A 27,539-nucleotide genomic window follows, 5' to 3' on the forward strand; every position below is an offset into this window, starting at 1 on the left:
AAGTCCTTAAATGTGATAGGAAAGCATCCAACAGGAAAGTGTGATTATTGCCAGGAAACAGAGATGGTGGAACATGTATTGCTACAGTGTGGGCAGATCAAGTATGAGGGAGAATTTTAATTATTTTATTTTATTTTATTTAACCCTTATTTAACTAGGCAAGTCAGTTAAGAACACATTCTTATTTACAATGACGGCCTTCCCCTGCCAAACCCGGACGACGCTGGGCCAATTGTGCGCCACCCTATGTGACTGCCAATCACGGTCGGTTGTGATACAGCCTGGAATCGAACTAGGGTCTGTAGTGACGCTGGAGAATGGGATACAGGAAATTAGTTGAAAGAGTATATTGATTAGAACGTCATTAGATATAGTCTCAAATATTTTATATTTTTTAAGAGCAATGGGGCAGGTAGAATTTTGTTTCTCCATCTCTGGTCTACACCCCCAGTACAGTAGGTGGCAGTAATGCACCATAACATTGGATGCCAAGCGCCGATAAACCCCACCGAATAAGAAGAAGTCGCTAGCCGACCAATCCCAAGCGAGCTAACGATTGTTTAGACATTTCAGAGAAGCTGAAAAAATAAGTTATCATAACATTGATTATCTTGTTTTCATGTTATAAGGAATAAACTTAAGTTAAAATGTCAAACGATACGGTAGTACACTGGAAGGAACTTTTGAAAAGAAGATTGGCATCCTCCAAGAAAGGTTTTCTACGTCCATAGCTAGATCTGTTGTGTTTATTTAGATAGCAAGTTAGCTAGCTAACGTTAGGCTCATTTCAGCTAGCTAGTCATATTCATGAATAGCTAGTTAGCTACTTATTTATTTTCGTGTTTAGAAAAACTAGATAACTAGCAATCTACCCACTCAATTATTGAACATTCACAAAGCCTTGTTGTGTCAACGTGTATCCATTTCTGTTCAGATGAGAGGACTGAGGAGGAGAAGAAAGCAGAGGAGACAGCACTCTTCACTAAATACTACACAGAGTGGAGGGGTGGAGGCAACAGAGAGAACTACAGGAACATTCCACGCTTCTACTACAGGGCAATTGAACATTCTGACAAACATTCTAGCTAACTAATCAGATCATTTTTGTCTGGTGTTTTGACATCTTTATAGCAATTGTGATATTCACAACGTGTCAATTTAAAAGAAATGTTATGGTCATTTAGCAGACGCTCTTCTTCAGAGCGACTTACAGTATCAGTGCATACATTTCCCCCGTGGGAATGGAATCCACAACCCTGGAGTTGCAAGCACCAAGCTCTACCAACTGAGCCAAACAGGACTGAAGTGCTTTTGTGAGGGGCTGAAAGGATCATGGTTTCTGAAGTCTTATATATCTGTGTGATCCCTATAGCTTCCTGCAGAGGATGAAGTTCTCCTGCAGAAGCTGCGAGAGGAGTCCAGAGCCGTCTTTCTGCAGAGGAAGAGCCGGGAGCTTCTGGACAATGAGGAGTTACAGGTGAGACTGACATCTGGTTCGATCAAACAACTATTTAGTGAAATAGAAAGATTTACAAGCACTGGAATCTGGTCCATGGTCCAAGTCCATGGCACTATTAAAGTAATCAAACCTAATTATTTAACCTACACCTTCTTTCTGTTATCTAGAATCTGTGGTTTCTGCTGGACAAACATCAAGTGCCACCCATGACAGGAGAGGAGGCAATGATAAGCTATGACAGTTTTCTGAAGGTTGGAGAAAAAGCAGGAGTTAAGTGCAAGTGAGTACTCGGCATATTACGTTTTGGAGCCACAAATTTTATGCTAATCACTTGAGCAGAATTAACACTGTTTACATTCATATTAGCCCAAAAGCATGTTTTTAGCTGGTGTGAAAAGGCAACATGAATACCATAATGAGACATACTGTATGTGTAAACTAGGGGAGGATTTATTAGTCGTAGCAATTTTTATTTTGTAAATCTGCTCCAAAGTATTCCCACGAATAATAGAGAGGTACAGGATATGTGATTGTATACAAATGTAAGCAAGGTTTGAAAATATTTTGCTTTAGTCTAATATTATATTAGTTTCTTGTTGTAAATTTGCAGTCTACAAATGATTTGTAATTATGTTTCTGCCCACTTACCATCTGCTCAAGAAAACATTTGCCTGCAACTGAATCTAGTTGATGATCCCTGGTTTAGAGCAAATGTTTCCGTTGCAAAATGTTTGTTTTTTTTGCAGTGTAAAACGTTTTGCAATGGTGAGCAACTAATGAATACACCCCAGGACTATGTGTGTCACAAGCATATGGAACACTAAGCTCATTAACCATTTTTGACGTATCTTGGAATGGAACGTAGAATTCTTCTAACAGTTTTTTTTGTCCTGCCTTTCGCTCCTAGGCAGTTCTTCACTGCCAGGGTGTATGCCAAACTTCTCCACAACGATCCATATGGCAGGATATCAATTATGCAGTTCTTTAACTATGTCATGAGAAAAGGTCAGTTTCTTATCCATGTCTCCTATTGTCTTGCATCCATAACTTTCATCCATAACTTAGGTCCAACAAATTTGTCCAGACAACTTTTTCAGTCAGAGCATCTGGATAATGGAACACCCTGCCAACCAAGAGAGTGCAGTACCTTTACTAGCATTAAAGCAAACATTAAAAAAGTGGCGAAAGACAAACCAGTCATGTGAAAATTAATACATTCCTACACTTAAGATGTCAGATACCTTTAAACAAAATATGATCATTATATTGTCTATTATTGTATATTAGTGTTATATTGCTGTTTTCTGCCTAGGGACTACAGAAGAAAATTATCACATAAAATGTGCTATCTAACTAAGTCTGGTGTAATGGCATGTTATACATCAGGGATGGGCAACTTTGATGGGGTGGGAGCCACAAAAAATCGGAACTCATCATGAGGGCCGCAGTGGCTTGCGGGTCTGCGAACCCACATCCATACTTTTTGAGGGCCCTAAGTGAAAATGTGTTGAGTTTCGTGGGAAAGTGAAGTTGGTATTTTGTAACAGTGTTCGATAAGTGCCTTGTCCTGATTTTGATATTGATGTCTCTTCTTCCAGTGTGGCTTCACCAGACGAGGATAGGACTGAGTCTCTATGACGTGGCTGGACAGGGCTACCTCCGTGAGTCTGTAAGCACTCTCACTACTTTACTCTTACACCAAAATCTTATGTTGGTGGCTCCTTAGTGAAATAGGGATATTCCTTCCCTCCCTACTTTCTCATGATTCCTATTGAGGCCCATTTGTGCTTTTCAGAGATGTGAAAGATGATATTTACTATGACCATGATGCAGGAACCACCCTCCTGTGAAGCATCTCTGGTTACAGGGTGTTGTTCTTCTCTGTGACATGTTCTTCTCAGTGACCCTTTTGCCTTTGGTTAACCAACCAATGGTGTTTTTTTGTTAATTTATTTGTGTTTGTAACTGATTTTTTAAAACTTAATTTGTACATAATGTTGCCGCTACCATCTCTTATGACCAAAATTAACTTTTGAACATCAGGACTGCGATTACTCACCACGGACTGACAGAATATTTTTTTCCTTTTAACGAGTCTGATGAGATCGACACAAACTATATAATGCTTTCTCGGGAACAGGCCCAGATCCCCGTGATTTGCATGAAGAGGAGGCGGCGAAAAAGAGGCCAGAGGCTGGGCTGCCTTCTGAGAATTTGTAGGCGATTGAATAAACCCCCACTTCCTTCCTTTCTGCTAGCAAACGTGCAATCTTTGGTGAATAAAATTGATGACCTACCCGCAGATTTAAACTACCAACAGGATATTCAAAACTGTAAAATCTTATGCTTCATGGAGTCGTGGCTGAACGACGACACTATCAACATACAGTTGTCTGGTTATACGCTTGCTCGCCTTATCACATGATAAGCTGTAGACCACACTATCTACCTAGAGAGTTTTCATCTGTATTTTTTTGTAGCTGTTTACATACCACCACAGTCAGAAGCTGAGCTGTATTCCACCATAAGCAAACCAGAAAATGCTCACCCAGAGGCAGCGCTCCCAGTAGCCAGGGACATTAATGCAGGGAAACTTAAATCCGTTTTACCAAATTTCTATCAGCATGTTAAATCTGGACCACGTTTACTCCACACACAGAGATGCATACCAAGCTCTCTCTCGCCCTCCATTTGGCAAATCTGACCATAATTCTATCCTCCTGATTCCTGCTTACAAGCAAAATTTTTAACAGGAAGCACTAGTGACTAGATCAATAAAAAAGTGGTCAGAGGAAGCAGATGCTAAGCTACAGGACTGTTTTGCTAGCACAGACTGGAATATGTTCCGGGATTCCTCCGATGGCATTGAGTAGTACACCACATCAGTCATTGGCTTCATCAATAAGTGCATTGATGACGTCGTCCCAACAGTGACCTTACATACATACCCAATCTAGAAGCCATGGATTACAGGCAACATCCTCACTGAATTAAAGGGTAGAGCTGCCGCTTTCAAGGAGCTTTCTAACCCGGAAGCTTATAAGAAATCCCGCTATGCCCTCCGACAAACCATCAAACTGGCAAAGCGTCAATAAATAATGACTAAGATCGAATCATACTACACCGACTCTGACGCTCATCGGATGTGGCAAGGCTTGCAAACCATTACAGACTACATTACAGCCAAGAGCTGCCCAGTGACACGATCCTACCAGACGAGCTAAACTACTATGCTCACTTCGAGGCAAGCAACACTGAAGCATTTATGAGAGCACCAGCTGTTCCAGAAGACTGTGTGATCATTCTCTCCGCTCTCTTTTAAAAAATATATATTTTAAATTTTACCCCTTTTTCTCACCAATTTCGTGGTATCCAATTGTTTTTAGTAGCTACTATCTTGTCTCATCGCTACAACTCCCGTACGGGCTCGGGAGAGACGAAGGTTGAAAGTCATGCGTCCTCCGATACACAACCCAACCAAGCCGCACTGCTTCTTAACACAGCGCGCATCCAACCCGGAAGCCAGCCGCACCAATGTGTCGGAGGAAACACTGTGCACCTGGCAACCTTGGTTAGCGCGCACTGCGCCCGGCCCGCCACAGGAGTCGCTGGTGCACGATGAGACAAGTATATCCCTACCGGCCAAGCCCTCCCTAACCCGGACGACTCTAGGCCAATTGTGTGTCGCCCCACGGACCTCCCGGTCGCGGCCGGTTACGACAGAGCCTGGGCGCGAACCCAAGGCCTAGCGTCGTCCGGGTTAGGGAGGGTTTGGCCGGTAGGGATATACTTGTCTCATCGTGCACCAGCGACTCCTGTGGCGGGCCGGGCGCAGTGCGCGCTAACCAAGGTTGCCAGGTGCACAGTGTTTCCTCCGACACATTGGTGCGGCTGGCTTCCGGGTTGGATGCGCGCTGTGTCAAGTACAGCGCCCTTAACCACTGCGCCACCTGGGAGGCCGTGAGTAAGACCTTTTAACAGGTCAACATTCACAAGGCCTCAGGGCCAGAATGTTTACCAGGACGTGTACTGCGAGCATGCGCTGACCAACTGGCAAGTGTCTTCACTGACATTTTTAACCTCTCCTTGTCTGAGTCTATAATAGCAACATGTTTTAAGCAGACCACCATAGTGCCTGTGCCGAAGAACACTAAGGTAACCTGCCTAAATGACTACCGACCCGTAGCTTTCACGTCTGTACCCTTGAAGTGCTTTGAAAGGCTGGTCATGACTCACATCAACAACATTATCCCAGAAACCCTAGACCCACTCCAATTTACATACCGACGCCAACAGATCCACAGATGACGCAATCTCTATTGCACTCCACCCTGCCCTTTCCCACCTGGACAAAATGAACACCTATGTGAGAATGCTATTCATTGACTACAGCTCAGCATTCAACACATGTGCCCTCAAAGCTCATCAATAAGCTAAGGACCCTGGGACTAAACACCTCTCTCTGCAACTGGATCCTGGACTTCCTGACGGGCCGCCCCCAGGTGGTAAGGGTAAGTAACAACACATCCACCACGCTGATCCTCAACACAGGGGCCCCTCAGGGGTGCGTGCTCAGTCCCCTCCTGTACTCATGACTGTGTGGCCAGGCACGACTTCAACACCATCATTAAGTTTGCCAATGATTACCGGCAATGACGAGACAGGCTATAGGGAGGAGGTCAGAGACCTGGCCGTGTGGTGCCAGGACAACAACCTCTCCCTCAATGTGATCAAGACAAAGGAAATGATTGGGGACTACAGGAAAAAGAGGACCAAGCATGCCCCCATTCTCACCGACGGGGTTGCAGTGGAGCAGAGCTTCAAGTTCCATGGTGTCCACATCACCAACAAACTAACATGGTCTAAGCACACCAAGACAATCGTGAAGAGGTCACGACAAAACCTATTCCCCCTCAGGAGACTGAAAAGATTTGGCATGGGTCCTCAGATCCTCAAAAGGTTCAACAGCTGCACCATCGAGAGCATCCTGACTGCTTGCATCACTGCCTGGTATGGCAACTGCTCTGCCTCCGACCACATGTGACTAATACAATTGTATCTTATTTGTTCTTTCCAGCAAAGCGACAAATATTATGACTTTTCGGGTGTAAATTGTCCAAGTTGCCCCAGATTCACTATAGGTTGAACATCAGACTGTTTAGAATTCAGATTTGACTTATTGTTGAGATGATATGTGTGTGTTTTGTAATGTAATAGGACTTGGAGAACTACATTTTAGAGCTGATTCCCACACTCCCTCAGCTGGATGGCCTGGAGAAGTCATTCTATTCCTTTTATGTCTGCACCGCTGTCCGCAAGTTTTTCTTCTTCCTGGATCCCCTACGGACTGGTTTGTTACTTACGATAACTAACCAAAAACATATTTGTCAAATGTGCATATTTCTGTAAGATTCCTATAACTTCTTTGTCATGCCTATAACTTGTTTGTCACTGCCTGCTCTGACAAAATAACATCTTGTTCCATTTATTCATGTTTATTCTCAGGGAAAATTAAGATTCAAGACATCTTGGCCTGCAGCTTTTTGGATGATCTACTCGAGCTGAGAGATGAGGAGCTTTCCAAGGAGAGCCAGGAATCCAACTGGTTCTCTGCACCCTCTGCTCTTAGAGTTTATGGTATGCAGCAGCTATTTGATTTAAAAAAATGCTTCATAGACATTAGGCTAATCTGATGCCGGTAACACCTGAATGTTCAAATAAAAAAGAGATTCTAGATGATCTTTGTCCTTGCCCTCTTGGTAAGATGGTCGATCATGTGTTCCCTTTTGTAGGTCAGTACCTGAATCTTGACAAGGACCACAACGGCATGCTCAGTAAGGAGGAGCTGTCTCGCTACGGCACTGGCACTCTGACCAGCATATTTCTGGACCGCGTGTACCAGGAGTGCCTCACCTACGACGGAGAGATGGTAAGAACCTTGCCTGCTGTTCTGACCTATTTTACTATACATGTGCGCACTTAGAATAGATGATTGATGTCAGAGTGTTGCAAAGACTCTCCTTGCAGGTTTATAGCTCTTTATTTGTCTAAATGTAAAATAGTTTAACCAAATACAATGACTTTGAACTGTACGAAACCATCTAAAACACACTCTTAGTCAGAATTGCTCAGATTCCACATGGCATAAGACCATTATCACATAGTCTTTCTAAGATTTTATCAAAGGACACAGTAAGTTCGAAATGTGTTATGACCTGATTTGATGCTTAATCTGGTCTTGACTCTGTGTCTCTCACAGGACTATAAGACGTACCTGGACTTTGTCCTGGCTCTGGAGAACAGGAAGGAGCCTGCAGCGCTGCAGTACATCTTCAAGCTGCTGGACATGGAGAATAAGGGCTACCTCAATGTCTTCGCACTCAACTACTTCTTCAGGGTGAGACATCAGAGGGATAAATAGAGACAGCAGAGTAGACAGTGGGACCTCTCCATCTGAAATCCTGCCCACTGAATAAAAAGTGTTGTCATGGGCCTCCCGAGTGGCGCAGCAGTCTAAGGCACTGCATGGCAGTGCTGAGGCATCACTACAGACTCGGGTTCGATCCCAGGCTGTGTCACAGTCGGCTGTGCCCAGGAGACCCATGAGGCTGCGCACAATTGGCCCAGCGTCATCCGGGTTATGGGAGAGTTTTTTCGGGCCGGGATGTCCTTGTCTCATCGTGCTCTAGCAGCTCCTTTTGGTGGGCCGGGCTTTCAGGGTCGTGTTTCGGAGGACGCATGGCTCTCGACCTTCGCATCTCCCAAGTCTATAGAGGAGTTGAAGCGCTGACACAAGACTGTAACTACCAATTGGATACCACGAAATTGGGGAGAAAACAAAAAATATATATCAATTATCAACTTTTTTTGTGAACAATTATTATTTATTAAGTCACTTTATCAAAACAATCAATGAGAATAATAATAATTGATCTACTTCTGAAAACTGTTGGAATCATGTATTTTTTGCTTCATGTATTTTCCACCAGGCCATTCAGGAGCAGATGAAAATACATGGCCAGGAGTCGGTGTCCTTCCAGGATGTCAAGGTAAATGGACTTTGTCCCCTGTTACCGTATTCACCATGGAGGAAGTAACTCTGAAGTATACTACTGGTTACTTTAAATCAGCTTAAAGTATCCATTTCCTCCAGAAATATTGTGTGGTTACACCATGCCCAAAAGCCATTGGGCGCAAATTGATTTTGTCCCCCCACACCAAATGGGATCACAACTCGCAGGTTGAAATATCACAACAAACTCTGAAGCAATTATATTAATTTGAAGAGAGGTCAAAAAGTATGAAAAATGTATGGCAATTTAGCTAGCTAGCTTGCAGTTGCTAGCAAATTTGTCCAATTTGCAAGCTTGCTGTTGCTACCTCATTTGTCCTGGGATATAAATGTTGAGTTGTTATTTTACCTGAAATACACAAGGTCCTCTACTCCAACAATTAATCCACACATAAAACGGTCAAATGAATCATTTCTAGTCATCTCTCCTCCTTCCAGGGTTTTTCTTCTTTGGACTTTATATGGCGATTGGCATCTAGCTTTCATAATAAGGTGTATTACCACAACTGACCCACCAACCTCAGTTCATCTTTCAATTACCCACGTGGGTATAACCAATGAGGAGATGGCACGTGGGTATATGCTTCTATAAACCAATGAGGAGATGCTTTCAGTGTCACAAATAGAACTGACTTCTATTTTAGCGCTTGGCAACGCAGACGCTCGTTGGCGTGCACGAGCAGTGTGGGTGAAATTATTGAATAACATGCGTGTCCATTTATTTTGGAACGCACACGACGGGATTGTTCTGGTATTGTGCTCAGTAGGTGTTCAGTGTTTCCCCAAGCTCTATTCTGAGTTTGTTTATACAAATTTTACATTGATGCAAATTTGTCATGCCATAAAATCGAAGTTCCCTGACGCTTTTTACAGTCTCAAACTGCATTCTCATTTGTACTAGTAGGGATTTTGTTTTTAATACTGGAATCTTTAATGGTGATACGTCCGTTTGCGATATTACAAGAAGTTACTGCAAAGAACAGTTTTTTCCCTCAGACGTCATTGCATGCGTGATAGAACAGCATCATATCTTCTGACATTTCTTTTACCATGATGCGTGATGCTCCCCAGCTCTGCTTCAACAAAACAAAAACAACGGCTGTGGGGCAGACAGTGGCGGTTTTCCCCACTGTGGATTACATCTTTAATAATGATTTCAATAATTAACTCAATGATTTTAATAAGTTGTTTTAAAAAAAAGTTGCAATGTTGTGCCTTCAGGATGAGATCTTTGACATGGTGAAGCCAAAGGATCCCTACAAGATCACGCTGCAGGATCTAGTGAACAGCAGCCAAGGAGACACAGTAACCAGCATCCTCATTGATCTCAACGGATTCTGGACTTATGAAAACAGGGAAGTTCTGGTTGCTAATGACAACGACAGCAACACAGCTGACCTTGACGATACATGAATCTTCAGTCAAACTGGGGACTACTAGACTCGGCAAGAAGAAGATAAATGTTACGGTAAAGATTCTAGACACACTCACTGGAACTCAGTTGTTTAAAAAATAACTTGTCAAGACTTCGAAATACAACAGTTGTATGACCTGTTTAAATGTTTATTAATGTAGTGTACATAGTATAGAAAATGAAAGTCTTATATATTTTACTCTAAAAATGACTATAAAAAGCCTTCAAATGAAACTGTTTTTCCATTAACACATTATAAAATGATTTTACATAATTATGTTGGCCTTTCAGTTTTTCTTTCCTTGGGTAAAGGTGTGTAGTGTGAATACCGTAGGATGGGAAAATATTTTCCTTATACAACCAGCCCTAATAAAGTGGCATTTCATATTATTTGGGGACTGTGAAAAGTAGTTATCTTGACAATACTGCTGTTCAAAAGAAAAGCAGCAGATATTTTTTAAACATGTTTCGCTTTACCTTGGGCTTCCTTCTCAAGCCTTATACACACACTCAGAAGGGATCATGGCAGATTAGATCAACTTCAGCAAAGCTATTTCTAAATGTATGGTTCTGGACAATAGTAATGATTGAAGTGTGAGCACAGATGCCAACAAACAACGTGTGAAGTTTTGTTAAAGGAGAACTGGAGGACAGTTCTCAACATCATTTTGATGACCTTTCTGAAAAGTACTGGAGAACTAGTCATAGTAAAACAATAAGATTTGTGTGGGTATTTTAAGGGGAAAATTGTCACGGTTGACAATGAATATAAAAAACAATTTCCAACTGAAATAAATAAACTATTCCAATAACATTATGCACCTCTGGAAGGGTTTTAGAAAGGTCACTTATCTCGCTGCTAACTTATTGTATAACAATCTTATTAAGTACCTGAAAAAATGTATCAGATCTCTTAAATCCGCAAATAGTTAAAATCAGCATCATATCTATAATGTGTGTGCTCATTCACTGACGCACAGCAATGTTCATTGCACACAAAAGTTAATGCATATTGATAACGCAGCAACTAAAAAAGATGTATTCTGTCTCATGTCTGACTTACAGTATTAATAGAACATGATCAATATGATACAAAAATAAGAACTACACTATAGCAAAAATGCTGAGGCTACATCGTGAAATGTGAAGATGTCCATTTAATTGAACTGTTAGGTGGGGATGGGGGCAGGGAATCTGTTGGCATCAGATGTGGCATCTTGATCCAGCTCAAAGGTGACGTTGACGAAGGAGGCTTTACCCTCCGGCTGCTCCATGGCTGGCTGCTGCATCTCCTGTTCACGCTCCTCCTCAAAACGACGCTCTGCCTCCTCAGACAGACGGTTCTCCTCCTCCTCCTCCTCCTCCTGTCAGTCACAACATGAATGAGGAGCAGGGATACTAAACTACACCTTGGAGTAGTAACAAGTAGTGAAAATAGTGGTAACACATTAGTAGTAATTAAGCATTCCAAGGTCTGCCAGTAGATGCTTCCCCATTGACAAGACAACGTACCTCCTTTTTCATTCTGTAGTACTCGTCGATAGCATACTGGTACTTAGGTGACGTAATGCCAAACAATGAGGCCATTCTCTCCCCAAGATAGTCACAAACTGAAAGCACAAGGCAGAGGCACAGTATTACCATGACACAGAACATTACATTTATATAGGATATATTTTGACACTCATATGTGTGTATCTTTAGTCCAGTACACATAATACCACATTTACCTGAAATAGTGGAGGTTGCCACTCTCCACATGTGAAACAAAAAATATGGACCCCAAGTCAACCTGGACTATAACAAAATTATGACACAATAAGAAAAAGTTAACAAAATGCAGGAATATTTCATTCTATTCAAGCTCATGTAATGGAGTAAAGTCCAATTTGAATTTATAAGGACATAGAAACTAACAGGGTCAGCTGAGGTCTTAACAGCTATAGAAGCTTGCACTTCCTCCTCTTCTTCTTCATCTGTGCTGTATTCCTCCATGGTCTCTCCACTGGCAAAGTAAATTGTTCTTCGGGGCACCTTCTGCTTCTTCATCCCTATGTCTCCCAGCTCCACACTCTCAAACTCCTTCACCATATTGGAGCTCTGTCAATCATCATCACCAACAAAAACAGTATATTCTCAAAACATGTTTGGTTACAGCTGGTAGAAACAGGATTTTACTATCATGTTAGCGCTAGAAAACTTAGCAGCTACATTATAGGGCTGTTTACATTTGTCTCACGTTATTTTGAGGTTAGTAAATCACCATTTGAATGAAAACATTCCAACAGGTTTTTCAAGCAGTTTATGTGAGTGATTGATTCATAGCCAGCTATGTCTGTGTTATAATTGTGAACAAATAACCTACAGAATGCACATACTTATTCATGTTCGAGATAGCTAGATATATAGCTAGCTGCTGATGCTATAAGGAAGTATTAACGTTAGATCGCTAGCTAAAACAACCACAACACACAATGTTTTTTTATTGGCTAAACTCATGAGAACAGGTCTAAAATTGTAATTATGACACAATCGCACCTTTTCAGCGTCCATAGTTTTCCCCAAAGAGATGTTGACATTAGTGAGATATAGCGACAGCTCTGCCATCTCACTTCTCTCTCAAATTTCGGAAGTGACGTAGATAGGGGTTTGGTCATAGAGATCCTATTAAATTACAAGACGGATTTTTCATAAACCCTCAAAGATCCAGAATGGGAATATGGCAGCCACCTTGGTCAGGGAGAAATCAAAAACCTGTCGAATTGGAATGAATGGCAGTAAAGGCATAGGTGATGGATTTCCTGCTTTTATTTACACAGGACAATAAATGTAACGCATAAGTAAGTTACCAGGGGGCAGGGCTACCGACGTTAAAACGAATCTGAAGAGGGGGCTGGCTAAGGCTAAAACTGGCGAGTGTAGAGAGTATAGGGATATTGTTATCCACGTCGGCACCAACGATGTTCGGATGAAGCAGCCAGAGGTCACCAAGCACAACATAGCTTCAGCGTGTAAATTAGCTAGAAATATGTGTCGGCATTGAGTAATTGTTTCTGGCCTCCTCCCAGTTAGGGGGAGTGATGAGCTCTACAACAGTCTCACAACTCAATCGCTAGTTGAAAACTGTTTTCTGTGCAACCCAAAAGATACAATATGTAGATAACATGCCCTCTTTCTGGGACTCATCCACAACATGTTGTCTAATCGGGTGTCCACAAACAGGACCAAGCTTGGCTTGCTGAGGAATGACAGGACTCTTAACTCCTCTAGCTCCACAATGAGATAAGGTGCAGACCAGGCAGCAGGCTGTCAGCAGCCTGCCAGTTTAGTGGAGTCTGCCACTAGCATAGTTAGTGTAGTCAGTGTAGTCAGCTCAGCTATCCCCATTGAGACCGTGTCTGTGCCTCGATCTAGGTTGGGCAAAACTAATCATGACGGTGTTCACTTTAGCAATCTCACTGGAATAAAGACCTCCTCCATTCCTGTCATTATTGAAAAAGATTATGATATCTCAAAATAGGGCTACTTAATGTTAGATCCCTCACTTCCAAGGCAGTTAAAGTCAATGAACGAATCACTGATCATAATCGTGATGTGATTTGCTTGACTGAAACATGGCTTAAACCTGATGAATTGACTGTGTTATAAAGGAGGCCTCTCCTCCTGGTTACGCTAGTGACCATATCCCCATGCATCCCGCAATGGCGGAGGTGTTGTTAACATTTATGATAGCAAATTTCAATATACCTAAAAAAAATGGCTGTGTTTTTGTGTTTTGAGCTTCTAGTCATGAAATCTATGCAGCCTACTCATTCACTTTTTATGGCTACTGTTTACAGACCTCCAGGACCATATATAGAGTTCCTCACTGAGTTCCCTGAATTCTTATCGGACCTTGTAGTCATGGCAGATAATATTCACATTTTTGGTGACTTTAATATTCATGGAAAAGTCCACAGATCCAAAAGGCTTTCGGCGCAATCACCGACTCAGTGGGTTTTGTTTCCGGACCTACTCACTGACACTGTCATACCCTGGACCTAATTTTGTCCCGTGGAATAAATATTGTGGATCTTAATGTTTTTCCTCATAATCCTGGCTCATCGGACCACCATTTTATTATGTTTACAATCGCAACAGGTAATCTGCATAGACCCCAACCAAGGATCATCAAAAGCCATGCTATGAATTCTCAGATAACCCAAAGATTCCTAGATGCCCTCCAGACTCCCTCCACCTACCCAAGGACGTAGGAGTACAAAAATTGGTTAACCACCTAACTGAGGAACTAAATTTTACCTTGCGTAATACCCGAGATGCAGTCACACCCCTAAAAACAAAAAACATTTGTCACCAGAAACTTTCTCCCTGGTATACAGAAAATACCAGAGACCTGAAGCAAGCTTTCAGAATATTGGAATGGAAATGGAACTCCGCCAAACTGGAAGACTTCCGACTAGCTTGGAAAGACAGTACCGTGCAATATCGAAGGGCCCTCACTGCTGCTCGATCATCCTATTTTTCCAAACGAATTGAGCAGAATAAGAACAATCCAAAATAAATAAAAAATGTATACTGTCGCAAAGCTAACTAAAAAGCAGAAAGAGAGGATGGCTTTCATTCCAGCAGTGATGAATTCATGAACTTCTTCAACGAAAATATCATAATCATTAGAAAGCAAATTACGGACTCCTCTTTGAATCTGCATATTTCTCCAAAGCTCAGTTGTCCTGAGTCTGCACAACACTGCCAGGACCTGGGATCAATGGAAACACTCAAGTTTTTAAAATCCTATATCTTCTTGACACATTTGTGAAAATTATTATGGCTTCTAAACCTTCAAGCTGCATACTGGACCCTATTCAAACTAAACTACTGAAAGAGCTGCTTCTTGTGCTTGGCTCTCCTATGTTGAACATAATTAATGGCTCCCTATCCACCGGATGTGTTCCAAACTCACTAAACGTGGCAGTAATAAAGCCTCTCTTGAAAAAGCCAAACCGTGACCCAGAAAATAAATAAAAACTATCGGCCTATATCAAATCTCCCATTCCTCTCAAAAAAAATGGGAAAATCTGTTGCGCAGCAAGTCACTGCCTTCCTGAAGACATACAATGTATACGAAAAGTTTCAGTCTGGTTTTAGACCCCAATCAAAGAACTGAGACTGCACTCATGAAGGTGGTAAATTACCTTTTAATGGTGTCAGACCAAGGCTCTCCATCTGCCCTCGTGCTCCTAGACCTTAGTGCTGCTTTTGACACCATCAATCACTACATTATTTTGGAGAGATTGGAAACCCTAACTGGTCTACACAGACAAGTTTTGGCCTGGTTTAGATCTTATCTGTCGGAAAGATATCAGTTTGTCTCTGTGGATGGTTTGTCTTCTGACAAATCAATTGTACGTTTCGGTGTTCCTCGAGGTTCCGTTTTAGGACCATTATCGTTTTCACAATATATTTTACCTCTTGTTGATGTCATTCGGAAACATAATGTTAACTTTCACTGCTATGCAGACAATACACAGCCCTACATTTCGATAAAATATGGCAAAGCCCCAAAATTGCCCTCCCTGGAAGTGGATGGGGGCATATTTTTTACTTTTAAACTCAGACAAAACAGAGATGCTAGTTCTAGGTCCCAAGAAACAAAGAGACCTTCTGTTGGATCTGACAATTAATCTTGATGGTTGTACAATCATCTCAAATAAAACTGTGAAGGACCTTGGCGTTACTCTTGATCCTGATATCTCTTTTGATGAACATATCAATACTATTTCAAGGACAGCTTTTTTCCATTTTCATAACATTGCAAAACTCTAAAACTTTTTGTCCAAAAATGATGCAGAAAATCTAATCCATGCTTTTGTTACATCTAGATTAGACTACTGCAATGCTCTACTTCCCGGCTACCTGGATAAAGCACTAAATAAACTTCAGTTAGTGCTGAACATGGCTGCTAGAATCTTGACTAGAACCCAAAAATGTGATCATATTACTCCAGTGCTAGACTCTCTAAACTGGCTTCCTGTGAAGGCTAGGGCTGATTTTAGGGTTTTACTGCTAACCTACAAAGCATTACATGGGCTTGCTCCTACCTATCTCTCTGATTTGGTCCTGCCGTACACACCTACATGTACGCTACGGTCACAAGACGCAGGCCTCCTTATTGTCCATAGGGCTTTCTATAGAGCTCTATTTTTATGGAATGGTCTGCCTATCCATGTGAGAGACGCAGACTCAACCTTTAAGTCTTTATTGAACACTCTTCAGTAGGTCCTATGAGTGAGTGTAGTCTGGCCCAAGGGTGCGAAGGTGAACTGAAAGGCACTGGAGCGACGCACCGCCCTTGCTGTCTGCCTGGCCGGTTCCCCTCTCTCCACTGGGATTCTCTGCCTCTGACCCTATTACGGGTGCTGAGTCACTGGCTTACTAGTGCTCTTCCATGCCGTCCCTAGGAGGGGTGCGTCACTTGAGTGGGTTGAGTCACTGACGTGATCTTCCTGTCCGAGTTGGCGTCCCCTCGGGTTCGTGCCGTGGGGGAGATCTTTGTGGGCTATACTCAGCCTTGCCTCAGGGTAGTAAGTTGGTGGTTTGCGGATATCCCTCTAGTGGTGTGGGGGCTGTGCTTCGGCAAAGTTGGTGGGGTTATATCCTGCCTGGTTGGCCCTGTCCGGGGTATCATTGGACGGGGCTGCAGTGTCTCCCGACCCCTCCTGTCTCAGCCTCCAGTATCTATGCTGCAATAGTTTGTGTCAGGGGGCTAGAGTCAGTCTGTTATATCTGGTGTAATTCTCCTGTCTTATCCAGTGTCCTGTGTGAATTTAAGTTTTCTCCCTCTAATTCTCTCTCCCTTCCCTCCCCGGAGGACCTGAGGCCTAGGACCATGCCTCAGGACTACCTGGCCTGTTGACTCCTTACTGTCCCCAGTCCACTTAGTCGTGCTGCTGCTCCAGTTTCAACTGCTCTGCCTGCAGCTATGGAACCCTGACCTGTTCACCGGGTGTGCTACCTTGTCCTGGACCTGCTGTTTTCGACTCTCTCTCTCTACCACACCTGCTGTCTCGAGCTCTGAATGCTCGGCTATGAAAAGCCAATTGACATTTACTCCTGAGGTGCTGACCTGTTGCACCCTCTACAACCACTGTGATTATTATTATTTGACCCTGCTCAACTGCAATGAAAGTGCGGGGCTCAACTGCAATGAAAGTCCTCCACCTTGCGCACTTGAGAGGTATGGCAAAAATAACAGCACTTGGGTCAAACCATTTCTCCAAATCACTTGATAAAATAATACTACATTTGAAGATGTCGTTAGTACAACTAAATGGACAGCATACTATAGGGAAACTAAAAGTGTATCAAACAGATGTATTTTCATAAGGAAAACAAACTATGTCGGCCTGTTTCATAAGTGGGATTTTGCAGAGTATTGTTTTCATCCCCCACATAGTCATAGAAGTGGTATGATCCAATAGTATTGAACGCAAAGCTGCTGAATGTTGTTTGTTTTCCACACAGAGAGTAGCGGAACAGTACCGTTGTCGCACAATCTTACAACGGTTATATTTACACTTTTGTTTGCGAATAATAGTTTAGTGGCCTGCGCCATGGCTCTGTGCGGGGGTGTTGGAGCCATGGCTTTACCAAGCGAGCTTATCGTCCACATATTTTCATTCTTGTCCGACCGTGACAAGCTTCGGGCCTCGTCCGTGTGCTCTCGCTGGAGGGAGTGTCTGTTTTACCCATCGCTTTGGATGGAGCTCAAGTTGCGTGTCGGAGGTGGCTCGAATGGGGGAGGCTATGGCTCCGAACAGACCCCAAGATTAGACTTTCTCATGAGGAAGTTTGGCTCCTTCGTGCGCGAGCTACAGCTCGAGTTTGCCCCAGTTGAAGGATATCTAAGGCCATTGAATGGCGTGGAGGGCAGGATGGAATCTGTCGAAAGCGACCCTCAGTTCCCTGGCCGCTGGAAAGAGGCAATTATCACCTATTTGGACCAGGTGTTGTGTGTCCTCGGATGTATTCGAAACAACAGGTAGTTGGATACATCAACATAATGTTTAATGCGAAGTGCGTCAGCTACGCCATACTCGTCAATTTGAGTGTGTTGGGTCTGCGTAGTCAGTGAGCTAACCTTTAGCTAGCCTAACTATAAACAAACCCACCATGTCATTACGTAATCGGGCCATGTCGTTCACTACGGATTTCTGTTTATACTGCCTGATTGACGTGTCGTTTTTTGCCTATTCAAGCTATAATCTAGCTACTTGGTATATAGGACATGTCAGTCTGAAGTCAGTTTTTCTGCCTGGTATGCAAATGTTGCTAGGGCATGTTTATCATTTGAACTGCATTGCTGCAGCAGTGGTGGTCGTGCTCAGGTAATCTATAAACGGAACCACTAAGGTCAGCAATGACATTGGCAGCATGCTTTCATTTGCAAGTCCGGCTTCTCGAACCTGTACTAACAATATGCCAATATCTTTTGGACACGTACTGTCCTGAAAAGTTCCAGTTGCACTGCCACATAGGGAGACTAAAGCTGTCTTGAGGCATTTCTTTGTTGGTAGTTCATTCCAGTACTCAATCAATAACAGCACACTTGTGAAAGAGAGCTCTAGAGATGTTGGTTGTACAGTCATATGAGGAATGCTGGGTTTGTGGTGTACACCAGTGATGTTGAAAGGTGCTGATTGTCACAGGCCTTCTGGAAAATTGGTGAGGACGTGCTTGTTTGCAGTCGTATTTGTTGCAGTGTACAATTAGAACATACTGTCACTGACCTCCACTATGTCTGATTGTGTCTGGTTTTGTCTAAAGCTCACTACTTTCTCGCTCTAGAAATCTCCAGAAGCTGAGTCTGTATGGGGATACCTGCATTCTTCAGGATGAGGGCATTCTGGACAGTGCCTATCTCAACCAGGTTGACCAAGGAGGAGTGAAAATCAAAGAGTGAGTGGCTTTATATCATGCCCAAGTTGACAAAATCACAGTACAAACTGTCCTCAGTTGAAATTCTGCCTCAGAATTACATAACTAGGTTATTTATTTATTTAACCTTTATTTGATTAGGCAATTCAGTTAAGAACTCATTCTTATTTACAATGACAGATTTTGACCTTGTCAGCTCGGGGATTTGATCTAGCAATCTAGCAACCTTTCGGTTACTGGGCCAATGCTCTAACCACTAGGCTACCTGCTGCCCCAGGTAACCTAATAGGATTTATGTTCTGCCTAGTTTTTTTTTTCCTGTATTCATTTAGAGTAGGCTTTTATTTGCAGATATGAGAGTTAGACGTTATAAAGATTTTAACTTTCTTTCTTTCTTTTCTTTCTTTCTTTGTGTTTGTATTCCTCTGGCCTGAAATAGGATCCAGCAGCTGTTAGTGGAAGTTTTGTCTAACAGCAGGCAGATGAAGTGGCTGTCCTCAGCCTTCATGCTGGGTGTGGTGACCCCCTGCTCCCTGGCCTCTCTGTCCAACCCCAGCGCTGCCTCCCTGGAGCACCTCAGCCTGTTGGACAACCAGCTGCCCTGCCTGTCCTCCCCTGTGGAGCTGGAGCGCCTTGTCCACCTGCGTTCCCTGGCCCTCGACTTCTGTGACTTCACGTCTGAGATGTGCCGCCTGCTGGCTGGAGGACACCGTGCTCCACTACACCGCCTCTCCTTGATGGTGAATGGCGCCGCTCTGGAGGCCAAGCCGCTGGATTGCACCGCCAGTGAGGATGACTGGAAGGCCCTGGTCCGACGCTGCGCTAACCTGCGGGTCTACATGATGGCCCTGGATGTGTCCAGCCAGGACCTGCTGAGGGTGCTCAAGCCCAGCCTGCCCCTGGAGAGGATCCATCTGGACAGCTACTCCACCCTGGTCACAGACGGCACTCTGGAGCTCATTTCCCAGCAGTACAACAAGACCCTGAGCCACTTCGTCCTGATGAGGGATGACACCGGCTTCCCTGACCTCAGCGTCAACCGCAACGAGGACCCGCTGGTCCTACTGGCCTGGCGCTGCGTACACCTCTCTGTCCTGGTTATCCATGGTGAGTCAGCCTGGGTCAAAAGCTAGTATTATATAGCTCAACACTTTTAGTGTAGCCTAACATTTTAATGGGAGTGATTTACATTTCAAATATCATGGGTTCTAGTTGCGCAGATAAAATAACCAGTTATAGATCTTTTCTATAGGAGTAATGTTATGTCTAGTGTGTGTATAGTGTAGAGGTCATATTGGCAGCATGTTGATTTGTATAGCACAGATCAAATGGAGTTGGTTTACATTCAGTATGCAGTATGTTTTTTCTAAAGTGGTGTTCAATGTGATTCTCCTCTGTCTGAACACCACAGGCTACACTGTGTGGTCCCACAACCTGGTGGCCATCTCCCGTCTACGTGGCTCCAGCCTCAAGGTCCTGGCTGTGTCCGAGGAGAGTATCGACTTCGACCCGGACCAGGGGGTCTTCATGGAGGGTGACCCCGTCCACAACCTGGTGAAGGAGGTGTCCCAGGGCCTGGGGCGCATCTGGCACCCCTCCATGGACTCCAACTTGGTCCTCAGCGAGCCCACCCAGCACTTCCACAGGGAGATGCAGAGCTTCAGCCTGGGCATGTAGACTAGAGCTACAAACGCCAGGCCGGGCCTCCATCTGGGTCGTGTTCATTAGGCACCAAACGGAAGAAAGCAAGACAGGGAGGGACTACCCGGACTTGTCCAGTAAGAAACGCTCATCTTCTGTTTTCTGTTGCAAAACGTTTTGAAATGTTTTCTGTTGCGTGCCCTAAAGAACACGACCCTGGTCTGGCCTGCTGCACATGCTCAGTGCTTGTCATGATGATATAATCTAAACCTTATGGGTCCTATCTCATTTGCATACTTTATTTTTAGTTTATATTTTCTTTCTTTGTAGAATGAACTAATCCTTTATATGTGCTGTGTTTAATCAGTATTAGCTCTATATTTATATCTATCTATATATATCCTGCTTATGAATAGGAGAGTATAGTTGGGTATTTGATTAGTAGCTAATTGAGCGATTGGTGTATGGAGGGGGCTTTTTTTTACACAGCTAGCTTACTTGTATTGCAAGTTTTCTTTTTGGTTTTGTCTGTTTGTTGTTTTTCTCTTAGCGAGTGCTGAGTTACCGTAAACTAACTTATCAGTTAATCCACCTTGGCTTTTTGCAATGACGGAATCCTTTGTAATTGTTTGTTCACCTTTTTAAGGGGAGATTAGTCCAGTGGTCTTCCGGCAGAGGGAGGGACAGTGCTGGTGGACTGTTAGGCCCCCCTAACCCCTCCCTTCCTGTCTGCTCTTTACTTTTGTGTTTTGGAGATAATATGATTGCTATGTTACGGGACTAAGATCCTGCTGGTTCTTCTCAGCCTAGAGGTGGGATGTGATACAGTTCTGTTGGTGAAACCAATTGCTGAGGTTTCCACACTGACACACTCATGCTGAGGCCCTTTGAACTGCCTACGTACAGCTGCAGTACTTTAGTCAGGGGTCAGCATTGACAGTTATGTGTTGCAGTTTGCTCTCAGAAAAATCCTCTGTCTGTCTCAGGTAGGCAAAACATGATGATGAAGATGGTGGTGGGGGTGATGATGATGATGTATACTATGAAACAATCAGCTAGTCTGTCAGTTTAATCCAGTTTTTCTTGAGTCACAGTTGCCTTGGAAATCCCCTTGCGTTCTGGATTCAATCGTTTTTGCCATCAAATCTGCCCCTTTTACCACGGGGTAAACAAACTTAGTCATACATTTGTTTTAAGATTAAGGTGTTGAAAGAGTTTAAAGAATGGCAAACTACTCCTTGCACGTATTTCTCTTGTTCACAGTTTTAGGGCAAAGTACTTGCTGTGTTGACTGACTCCAGGGCCACAGTGTTTCACCTGCTGAGCGTTGGATGGAGGGAGGCATATATTTGCTTGTTCCATATCTCAGGATTTTTGCACTTTCTGTACTTTTTTCCAATGAAGGCTTTATTTTAATGCAAAGCTATCTGTTGTTCTAAGGACCAGTGTGCGTGGTGGTGGGACTGAATACTGGATACTAATACTGGGGAAAGAAATCTTCCAACACAACGCACACCAGAGGTTGTTGGTTTTATTTTTCTAGCCCTGCCTCGTTCCCTCGATTGAACTTTTAAGAAGGTTAAGATCTGTGATGTCCGTCTGTGAAAAGACTTTTAATGACGTTTTCTATTGTTGTGTACTTGCTGTTTTAGAGCTCAGAGTAGTAGAGGGAATCTGAAGTTGGTTGCTCAGTGGTAGAATGTAAATGTGAAGCTAACAACCTTTTTTTAATGTGTAAAGTTGTCTGCTATCCAGAATTCCCCCTACGTACGAATATCTTCTTCTTTATCCTCGCTTGTAAAGCTTAGGGAACCAGTCTTGACTGATAAGGCAGTACAGTGTGTGGGGCCTGGAATAAGTGACCTCTCTGGTAGGCCTCTGCTTGTTCTGTGCTGCTGAGATGTTGTAACATTCCAGAGAGATGAGAGTAGGCTACATCTCTTGACCTTGAGTGGTTATGAAGCCGTCGGTCGGCTATTGCTTCTTGTTGCGTTCCTCCGTGCCCATGACTTTCATTGGTACTACCAAAGCCAGCCATTTCAGTTAAAGAATAGATACAGTACTGTATATTGAGGAAAAAATGATATTGCATAGAAACATCTGACATCAGATGGCAAGAAGTGTGTGTGTGTGATCCATGTTTCAAACAATGTCACAATCAGCCTGTGGAATCCACTACTAATCTGTTTAGCTGTCGCAGTCAGATATGAGCCTGCATGCAAGGTTCCACTCGGAGTAAACTTAGTCTATCTACGGTTTATGCATGAGAAGCATCATTATGGGGAAAAAGTAATATTGAAACTATATGCATGTTAAGAGGGATTCTAAAAGTGTTCAAGTCTTGTCTATTTTTAGTACCACACCAAAAAGGATAGATAATATTCTATATTTGGAGTTAACTTGTTTGTGCTGAACAGGGGTAGGGTAAGACCTTGTTAGAGGTAGAGGATGACGAATGCCAGTCAATTGTTACAATGTGTAAAACATCCTAATGTTGCATTCATGCTGTGCCTAAATCCAGAGGAGCTTTAATTTCAAATGTTCCATTTGTTCTGCGTTCGTTTCCAGTTCATTGTCTAGTACCGCATTTGACTACCGTTACAGAAGCATAGCTCATTTACGCATTAGTGTTTGTTTTTTTTGGTGTATGTTTTGTTTAAAGTTTCAAAAATGCATACATCAGAGAAGGGGGTGTATGGTGTGTTTGAAGTAAAACATGGTGTACCACTTTCTCACCAGTGAGCAGGAAACAGCCTTTCTCAGGGTTACTGTCAGTTGCGGGAGAGGAGGAAATGATTTCCATCGCTCAGGCCTCAACATCATAATGAAAGTTAGGATCAATCTTTTTTCCAACAAGTCACTGGATTTTAAAAACGTTGTGTCAGCGCGTCTGCGTCAGCTGCCAAAGATCACGGTGTGAAACAACTCTTAAAGTGCCCACATGCTGGCAGAGGGCAGGGCCCATGGCTGATCAGCCGTGATGTACTACTACGACTACTCCTTTACAACTACTACTATACTTCTAGAAATATGATATACTTACTGAATAGGGGGTGAAGTTGGACCACATGTGGTGCACAGCTGAGCTGTGGTTTGGTCAACAACAGTAGAGCGCTCTCTCTTTACAAATGCACCTGTATCACTGTGAAGAGTGAATGTAATTTAAGTATAGATAAAATCAAGATTGGTTGATTCTATCAGACCAGTACGCTGCTAAGAAACGTGTAAGGAACATTCCACTGGGGAGTTAAAAACAAACAAAATGGCCAAATGTCTGCATGAGATGACTTATTTTTTTTACTGTTTTATTCTTTGTTTTGAAGGGTAACGGGATCCAGTAGGTAGGTCACAACTGGTCTTTTGATGAAAATAATTGTTTGCATAGAGGTTGGGTACCCCAGTCTTTCTGCATGTTAAAAGGCACAGGAGAGCAGACTGGGGATATTTTGTTACTATGGACAAAAAGACCAGTTGGGTTATTTGTAGGTTACAACTGTGAGGTTGGATCCCCTTTTTTTATTTGCTATGGTTTTATTATTTCTGAACACTTTTTATATGCATTTGCAATCCAAATCTCTCTTGAGTAGGATGAAGCTGTGTAGCTACAGTGAGCTGCTTGGAGGGCAGGTCTAACTGTTGCCTATAGAAGCGTATTGCACTCAGAAAGCTACAGTACCTTACAGCTAAATGAACTCATGCCAGCCTTAAGAGTGTAAATGCTTGAAGTTAAGAGACCTGAGTGAGAAGAACTGATGCTTTCTGTCTTTGGTTTTATTCCATTATTAAAAACCTGAACCACTGTAATACCACAGGTCCACTGTTGTGAGGGTCAGGAGGGAGGCGAGCTTAAAACAAGCCACATCTCTTAATGGCTGGCTTGCATTACAGCAGTCAAACTATGCAAGTGGAATGCATATAATCCTGTGGCTTTCTTCTTTTTTTTTGTCACTTACAAATGGAAATAACTTGCTACGATACTTGGCCTTATTACAATTATTATTGTTTTAAGATCTTGATTCTTCGGAAGCCAAACTGTTTCAAAGGCAACCGTGGGTTACAGACATGGTCTCTATGAGACTGGCCAGCAGGCCCCAGTTAAGTGGTACGAATGTCGTGCATTTGTTTAAAATCAGGACAGTTTGCAATAAAATAAGTCATACATTACAAGTGGCAACCACGGGGGCACGAGCAGTGCGAACACCTGGGCTGCGTCCTTATACATTTTTGGGGAAGAAAATAACTCGCATTGCATATTTGTATATATCAATACATATACTCTTATGCAACATGTCTGGGTTCTATTTATGAACGCGGTTTGTTACCATCTTAAATGTTTAAATATTTGGACAGGTGTGTTCTGTTTCAAGTGAGCACATAGCATTGGATTTTATATGTACATCTGCTAATGGGAAATCCACTGGCGCATGTGTGAAAATGCCAGGTGTGGAGAGAATTTTATTGATTTAGAAAAGTGATCCAAGGTTTCAAGATAGCTAAAGAAGGAAAATCCTATGAAAAAAACCCTAACTGACAGATTGGGTAAACCAGCCGAATGTTGATTTGAATCAATGTTGAATGCTTCTTTTAATCAGTGAATAAAAGCATTATAAAGACACATGGTCTTTTGTATTATTCATTGTTTAATTTGAGTGTTTCTGATCCTTAGTTTTTATTGCAGTGTTTAATCTTGTGTAACATCTCACCCTTAATATTCATCAGGTGTTTTGACCTTACAGGAACATGTCAGAGCTAGACGCCGTTGGACGTTTGTGACTTGGCACAGCTTATATGGTTCAGATCATGAGGTTACAGCTATACCTGAATAGGACCAATGCCATTTTTAATTAAACATTTGATACTATATGAACATTACAACAGCAACAATTGAATTACTTTAGCATAACATTTTACAATAAATCATCATTCCATGACCTTTAATGATCAAACTATGGACGGTCAAGACCTCAATGCTAAAAAAGGTTATTTTTTAGCTCAATTTAGACAATTCCTTCACAATCTCTATATACCCATGTCAAGAATGCAAGGGACATAAGATTGATTTAAAAGGCCTTTAACAAGACAAGCAAACGCACTCTTCAAGTTAGTCCAAGTCGCCACTCAGAACAAGGCAGATTCACAAAGCTAGAGTCATCATACCCATAACACCTAGTGGTCAGAGAAATAATTTTTCCTGTAGGGATTTCAGAAACACTTAAGGGCTGTGTAGGCTTACCCTGGCGTGACATTTTGATAACTCTCTTGGACAAAGGAGACATATAGTCGGCTCTATTTATTCAGATTCAAAAATGCTAATTACTAGACATCATGCAAAATGGCAAATCCCTGCAAGCCCCTGAACATCATCTTTAGGTGACACCTTTGCCAACAGGTAATGTCAATTTAAAACTTGCTCAAGACAGTTTACAGAAATGTAGCCAATGTATTACTGCACTGAACAAAAATATAAAACGCAACAAGTGTTGGGCCGATGTTTCACGAGCTGAAATAAGACCCCTGAAATTCTCCAAATGTTTTGCACACATCTGTTAGTGAGCATTTCTCCTCTGCCAAGATAATCCATCCACCTGAGTGGGATATCAAGCAGTTGATTAAACAGCATTATCATTGGACAATAGAAGGCCACTCTAAAATGTGCAGTTGTCACATGCCACAGATGTCTCCAGTTGAGGGAGCGTTCAATTGGAATGCCCACCAAAGCTATTTCAAGATAATTTCTCACCAGTAAGCTGCCTCCGCCGTCTTAGAGAATTTGGCATCCGCAGACCACGTGTATGGTGTCATGTGGATGATCAGTTTGCTGATGTTTATGTTGTGAACTTAGTTTTGGTATGGGCAAGCAAAATAGCATTTTATCAATTGCAATTTGAATGCACAGAAATACCATGACATGATCGGGAAGCCCTTTTCTTAAGGTAACTATGTCCAACAGTTGCATATCAATATTCCCAGTCATGTGAAATGCATAGATTAGGGCCTAATGAATTCATTTCAATTGACTGATTTCCTCATATGAACTTTCAGTGAAATTCTTGCATGTTGTGTTCATATTTTTGTTCAGTATACATTTAGTGAAAATTAGATCTTTAATAGATATTCTTACCTTTGCCTCGATACATCCATTTTAAAGTGTTTCTAAAATTCCCTATGAGAAAAATGGTTGGAAAAACAACTGGAAACAATTCCCTGTTTGACTGCTAGGTTTTATGAGTATTTATGACTCATACAGCTATGTGAAGCTGAATGATCGCTCAGTACTTTCAGTTGTGTAAAACTCCTAGTGGTACTGTATTGTTCTCTCATTAAGCCCTAAGACACAGTGATCTATGTTTGTGTGTGCAACAGACTGTGGGGGAAATAATTCCACTCCCAGCCTCTAGAAAAGGGAGAAAGAGTCATATGAATGTTGAAGTTACACTTCAGGAAACAGTCCCTGAACACACGCTCAGTCGCTCACTACTATCACAACAACAGGAAATTAAGTTTCACACAGGAAGCGGGCCAAGAGAGTTTCTCCCGCACAGAGAGAGATGGCTCAGATGACATCCTGTGGAGAGGGAGATTGGTCAGAAGACACTTCACTGCCAGGTGGGGAGGGCCTTGGAGGGGGTCCAGGGGGAAAACTGTCTGGGTGGGGCCTCATGGGAGGGTACCCCATATGCTGCGGTGGTGGAGGGGGGACTCGCCCGAACATTCCCGGGGGAGGTGGTCCTCGCACTACAGGGGAAATAAGGGGGAAAGGATTACATTTAGTCTGTCTAACAGTATGAAGGCAGAGACATTTAATCTGCAAGATGTAGCAAATGATGTATGGAATGACAATCTTCATCTCCCACCCAAAACTTAATTTAATAGAAACAAATGACATAAAAACATGTAATACTATTTAACCTGCAGTTTAAATGCATTAAATGTTTATTTTTAATATACCCCTTTTTCTCCCCAATTGGTAGTTACAGTCTTGTCTCGTCGCTGCAACTGCTGTACGGACTCGGGAGAGA

At 42.7% G+C, this 27,539-nt stretch overlaps 4 protein-coding genes across 15 annotated transcripts in view; 2 read left to right on the forward strand and 2 right to left on the reverse strand.

Annotated features, from left to right (window-relative positions):
- Positions 1-516: 516 nt before the first annotated feature.
- On the forward strand, positions 517-10,220 carry LOC139383291 (protein phosphatase 2, regulatory subunit B'', gamma). Its single transcript, XM_071127743.1, has 12 exons — positions 517-714; positions 935-1,056; positions 1,373-1,477; positions 1,627-1,739; positions 2,367-2,464; positions 3,058-3,128; positions 6,677-6,809; positions 6,965-7,096; positions 7,252-7,388; positions 7,719-7,856; positions 8,449-8,508; positions 9,753-10,220. The coding sequence occupies exons 1-12, from the start codon at positions 648-650 to the stop codon at positions 9,942-9,944; spliced, it is 1,368 nt and encodes a 455-aa protein (XP_070983844.1). The 5' UTR covers positions 517-647; the 3' UTR covers positions 9,945-10,220.
- On the reverse strand, positions 10,066-12,588 carry LOC139383292 (family with sequence similarity 177 member A1). 2 transcript variants are annotated; one of them, XM_071127745.1, is made up of 5 exons: positions 12,484-12,588; positions 11,863-12,045; positions 11,676-11,742; positions 11,458-11,555; positions 10,066-11,309 (listed from the first exon to the last, which is right to left on the reverse strand). In XM_071127745.1, exons 1-5 carry the CDS (start codon positions 12,550-12,552, stop codon positions 11,115-11,117), a joined length of 612 nt encoding a protein of 203 aa, XP_070983846.1. In that variant the 5' UTR covers positions 12,553-12,588; the 3' UTR covers positions 10,066-11,114. The 2 variants fall into 2 exon arrangements, with proteins under 2 accessions (XP_070983846.1, XP_070983845.1); XM_071127744.1 differs by having other exon boundaries at positions 10,080-11,300; positions 12,484-12,584.
- A 4,821-nt stretch (positions 12,589-17,409) lies between these two features.
- On the forward strand, positions 17,410-25,135 carry LOC139383295 (F-box only protein 33). The gene is made up of 4 exons (XM_071127758.1): positions 17,410-17,983; positions 18,790-18,900; positions 19,319-19,986; positions 20,291-25,135. The coding sequence occupies exons 1-4, from the start codon at positions 17,445-17,447 to the stop codon at positions 20,554-20,556; spliced, it is 1,584 nt and encodes a 527-aa protein (XP_070983859.1). The 5' UTR covers positions 17,410-17,444; the 3' UTR covers positions 20,557-25,135.
- LOC139383293 (MIA SH3 domain ER export factor 2) overlaps positions 25,076-27,539 on the reverse strand; it is a 31,621-nt gene continuing 29,157 nt past the window's right edge. For 10 of the 11 annotated variants that reach the window (XM_071127752.1, XM_071127751.1, XM_071127750.1 and 7 more), the window contains one exon: positions 25,076-27,255. In XM_071127752.1, the coding sequence (XP_070983853.1) occupies positions 27,074-27,255 (182 nt within the window). In that variant the 3' untranslated portion in view covers positions 25,076-27,073. The remainder of the gene's footprint in view (positions 27,256-27,539) is intronic. The other variant, XM_071127756.1, reaches the window with a different exon arrangement.

Source organism: Oncorhynchus clarkii, chromosome 25, assembly GCF_045791955.1.
Source record: "Oncorhynchus clarkii lewisi isolate Uvic-CL-2024 chromosome 25, UVic_Ocla_1.0, whole genome shotgun sequence".
Taxonomy (NCBI): Eukaryota; Metazoa; Chordata; class Actinopteri; order Salmoniformes; family Salmonidae; genus Oncorhynchus; species Oncorhynchus clarkii.

Bases quoted from the DNA above. Each gene is read 5' to 3' on its own strand.
- LOC139383291 (XM_071127743.1), top strand. From the start codon at position 648: ATGTCAAACGATACGGTAGTACACTGGAAGGAACTTTTGAAAAGAAGA. The intron at 1,057-1,372 runs GCAATTGAACAT...TGATCCCTATAG, and splicing joins TTCCACGCTTCTACTACAGG to CTTCCTGCAGAGGATGAAGT. The intron at 6,810-6,964 runs GTTTGTTACTTA...GTTTATTCTCAG, and splicing joins CCTGGATCCCCTACGGACTG to GGAAAATTAAGATTCAAGAC.
- LOC139383292 (XM_071127745.1), bottom strand. From the start codon at position 12,552: ATGGCAGAGCTGTCGCTATATCTCACTAATGTCAACATCTCTTTGGGG. The intron at 12,046-12,483 runs GTGCGATTGTGT...GATGATTGACAG, and splicing joins AAACTATGGACGCTGAAAAG to AGCTCCAATATGGTGAAGGA. The intron at 11,743-11,862 runs GTTAGTTTCTAT...ATTTTGTTATAG, and splicing joins TTAAGACCTCAGCTGACCCT to TCCAGGTTGACTTGGGGTCC.
- LOC139383295 (XM_071127758.1), top strand. From the start codon at position 17,445: ATGTTGTTTGTTTTCCACACAGAGAGTAGCGGAACAGTACCGTTGTCG. The intron at 17,984-18,789 runs GTAGTTGGATAC...TTCTCGCTCTAG, and splicing joins GGATGTATTCGAAACAACAG to AAATCTCCAGAAGCTGAGTC. The intron at 19,987-20,290 runs GTGAGTCAGCCT...TGAACACCACAG, and splicing joins CTCTGTCCTGGTTATCCATG to GCTACACTGTGTGGTCCCAC.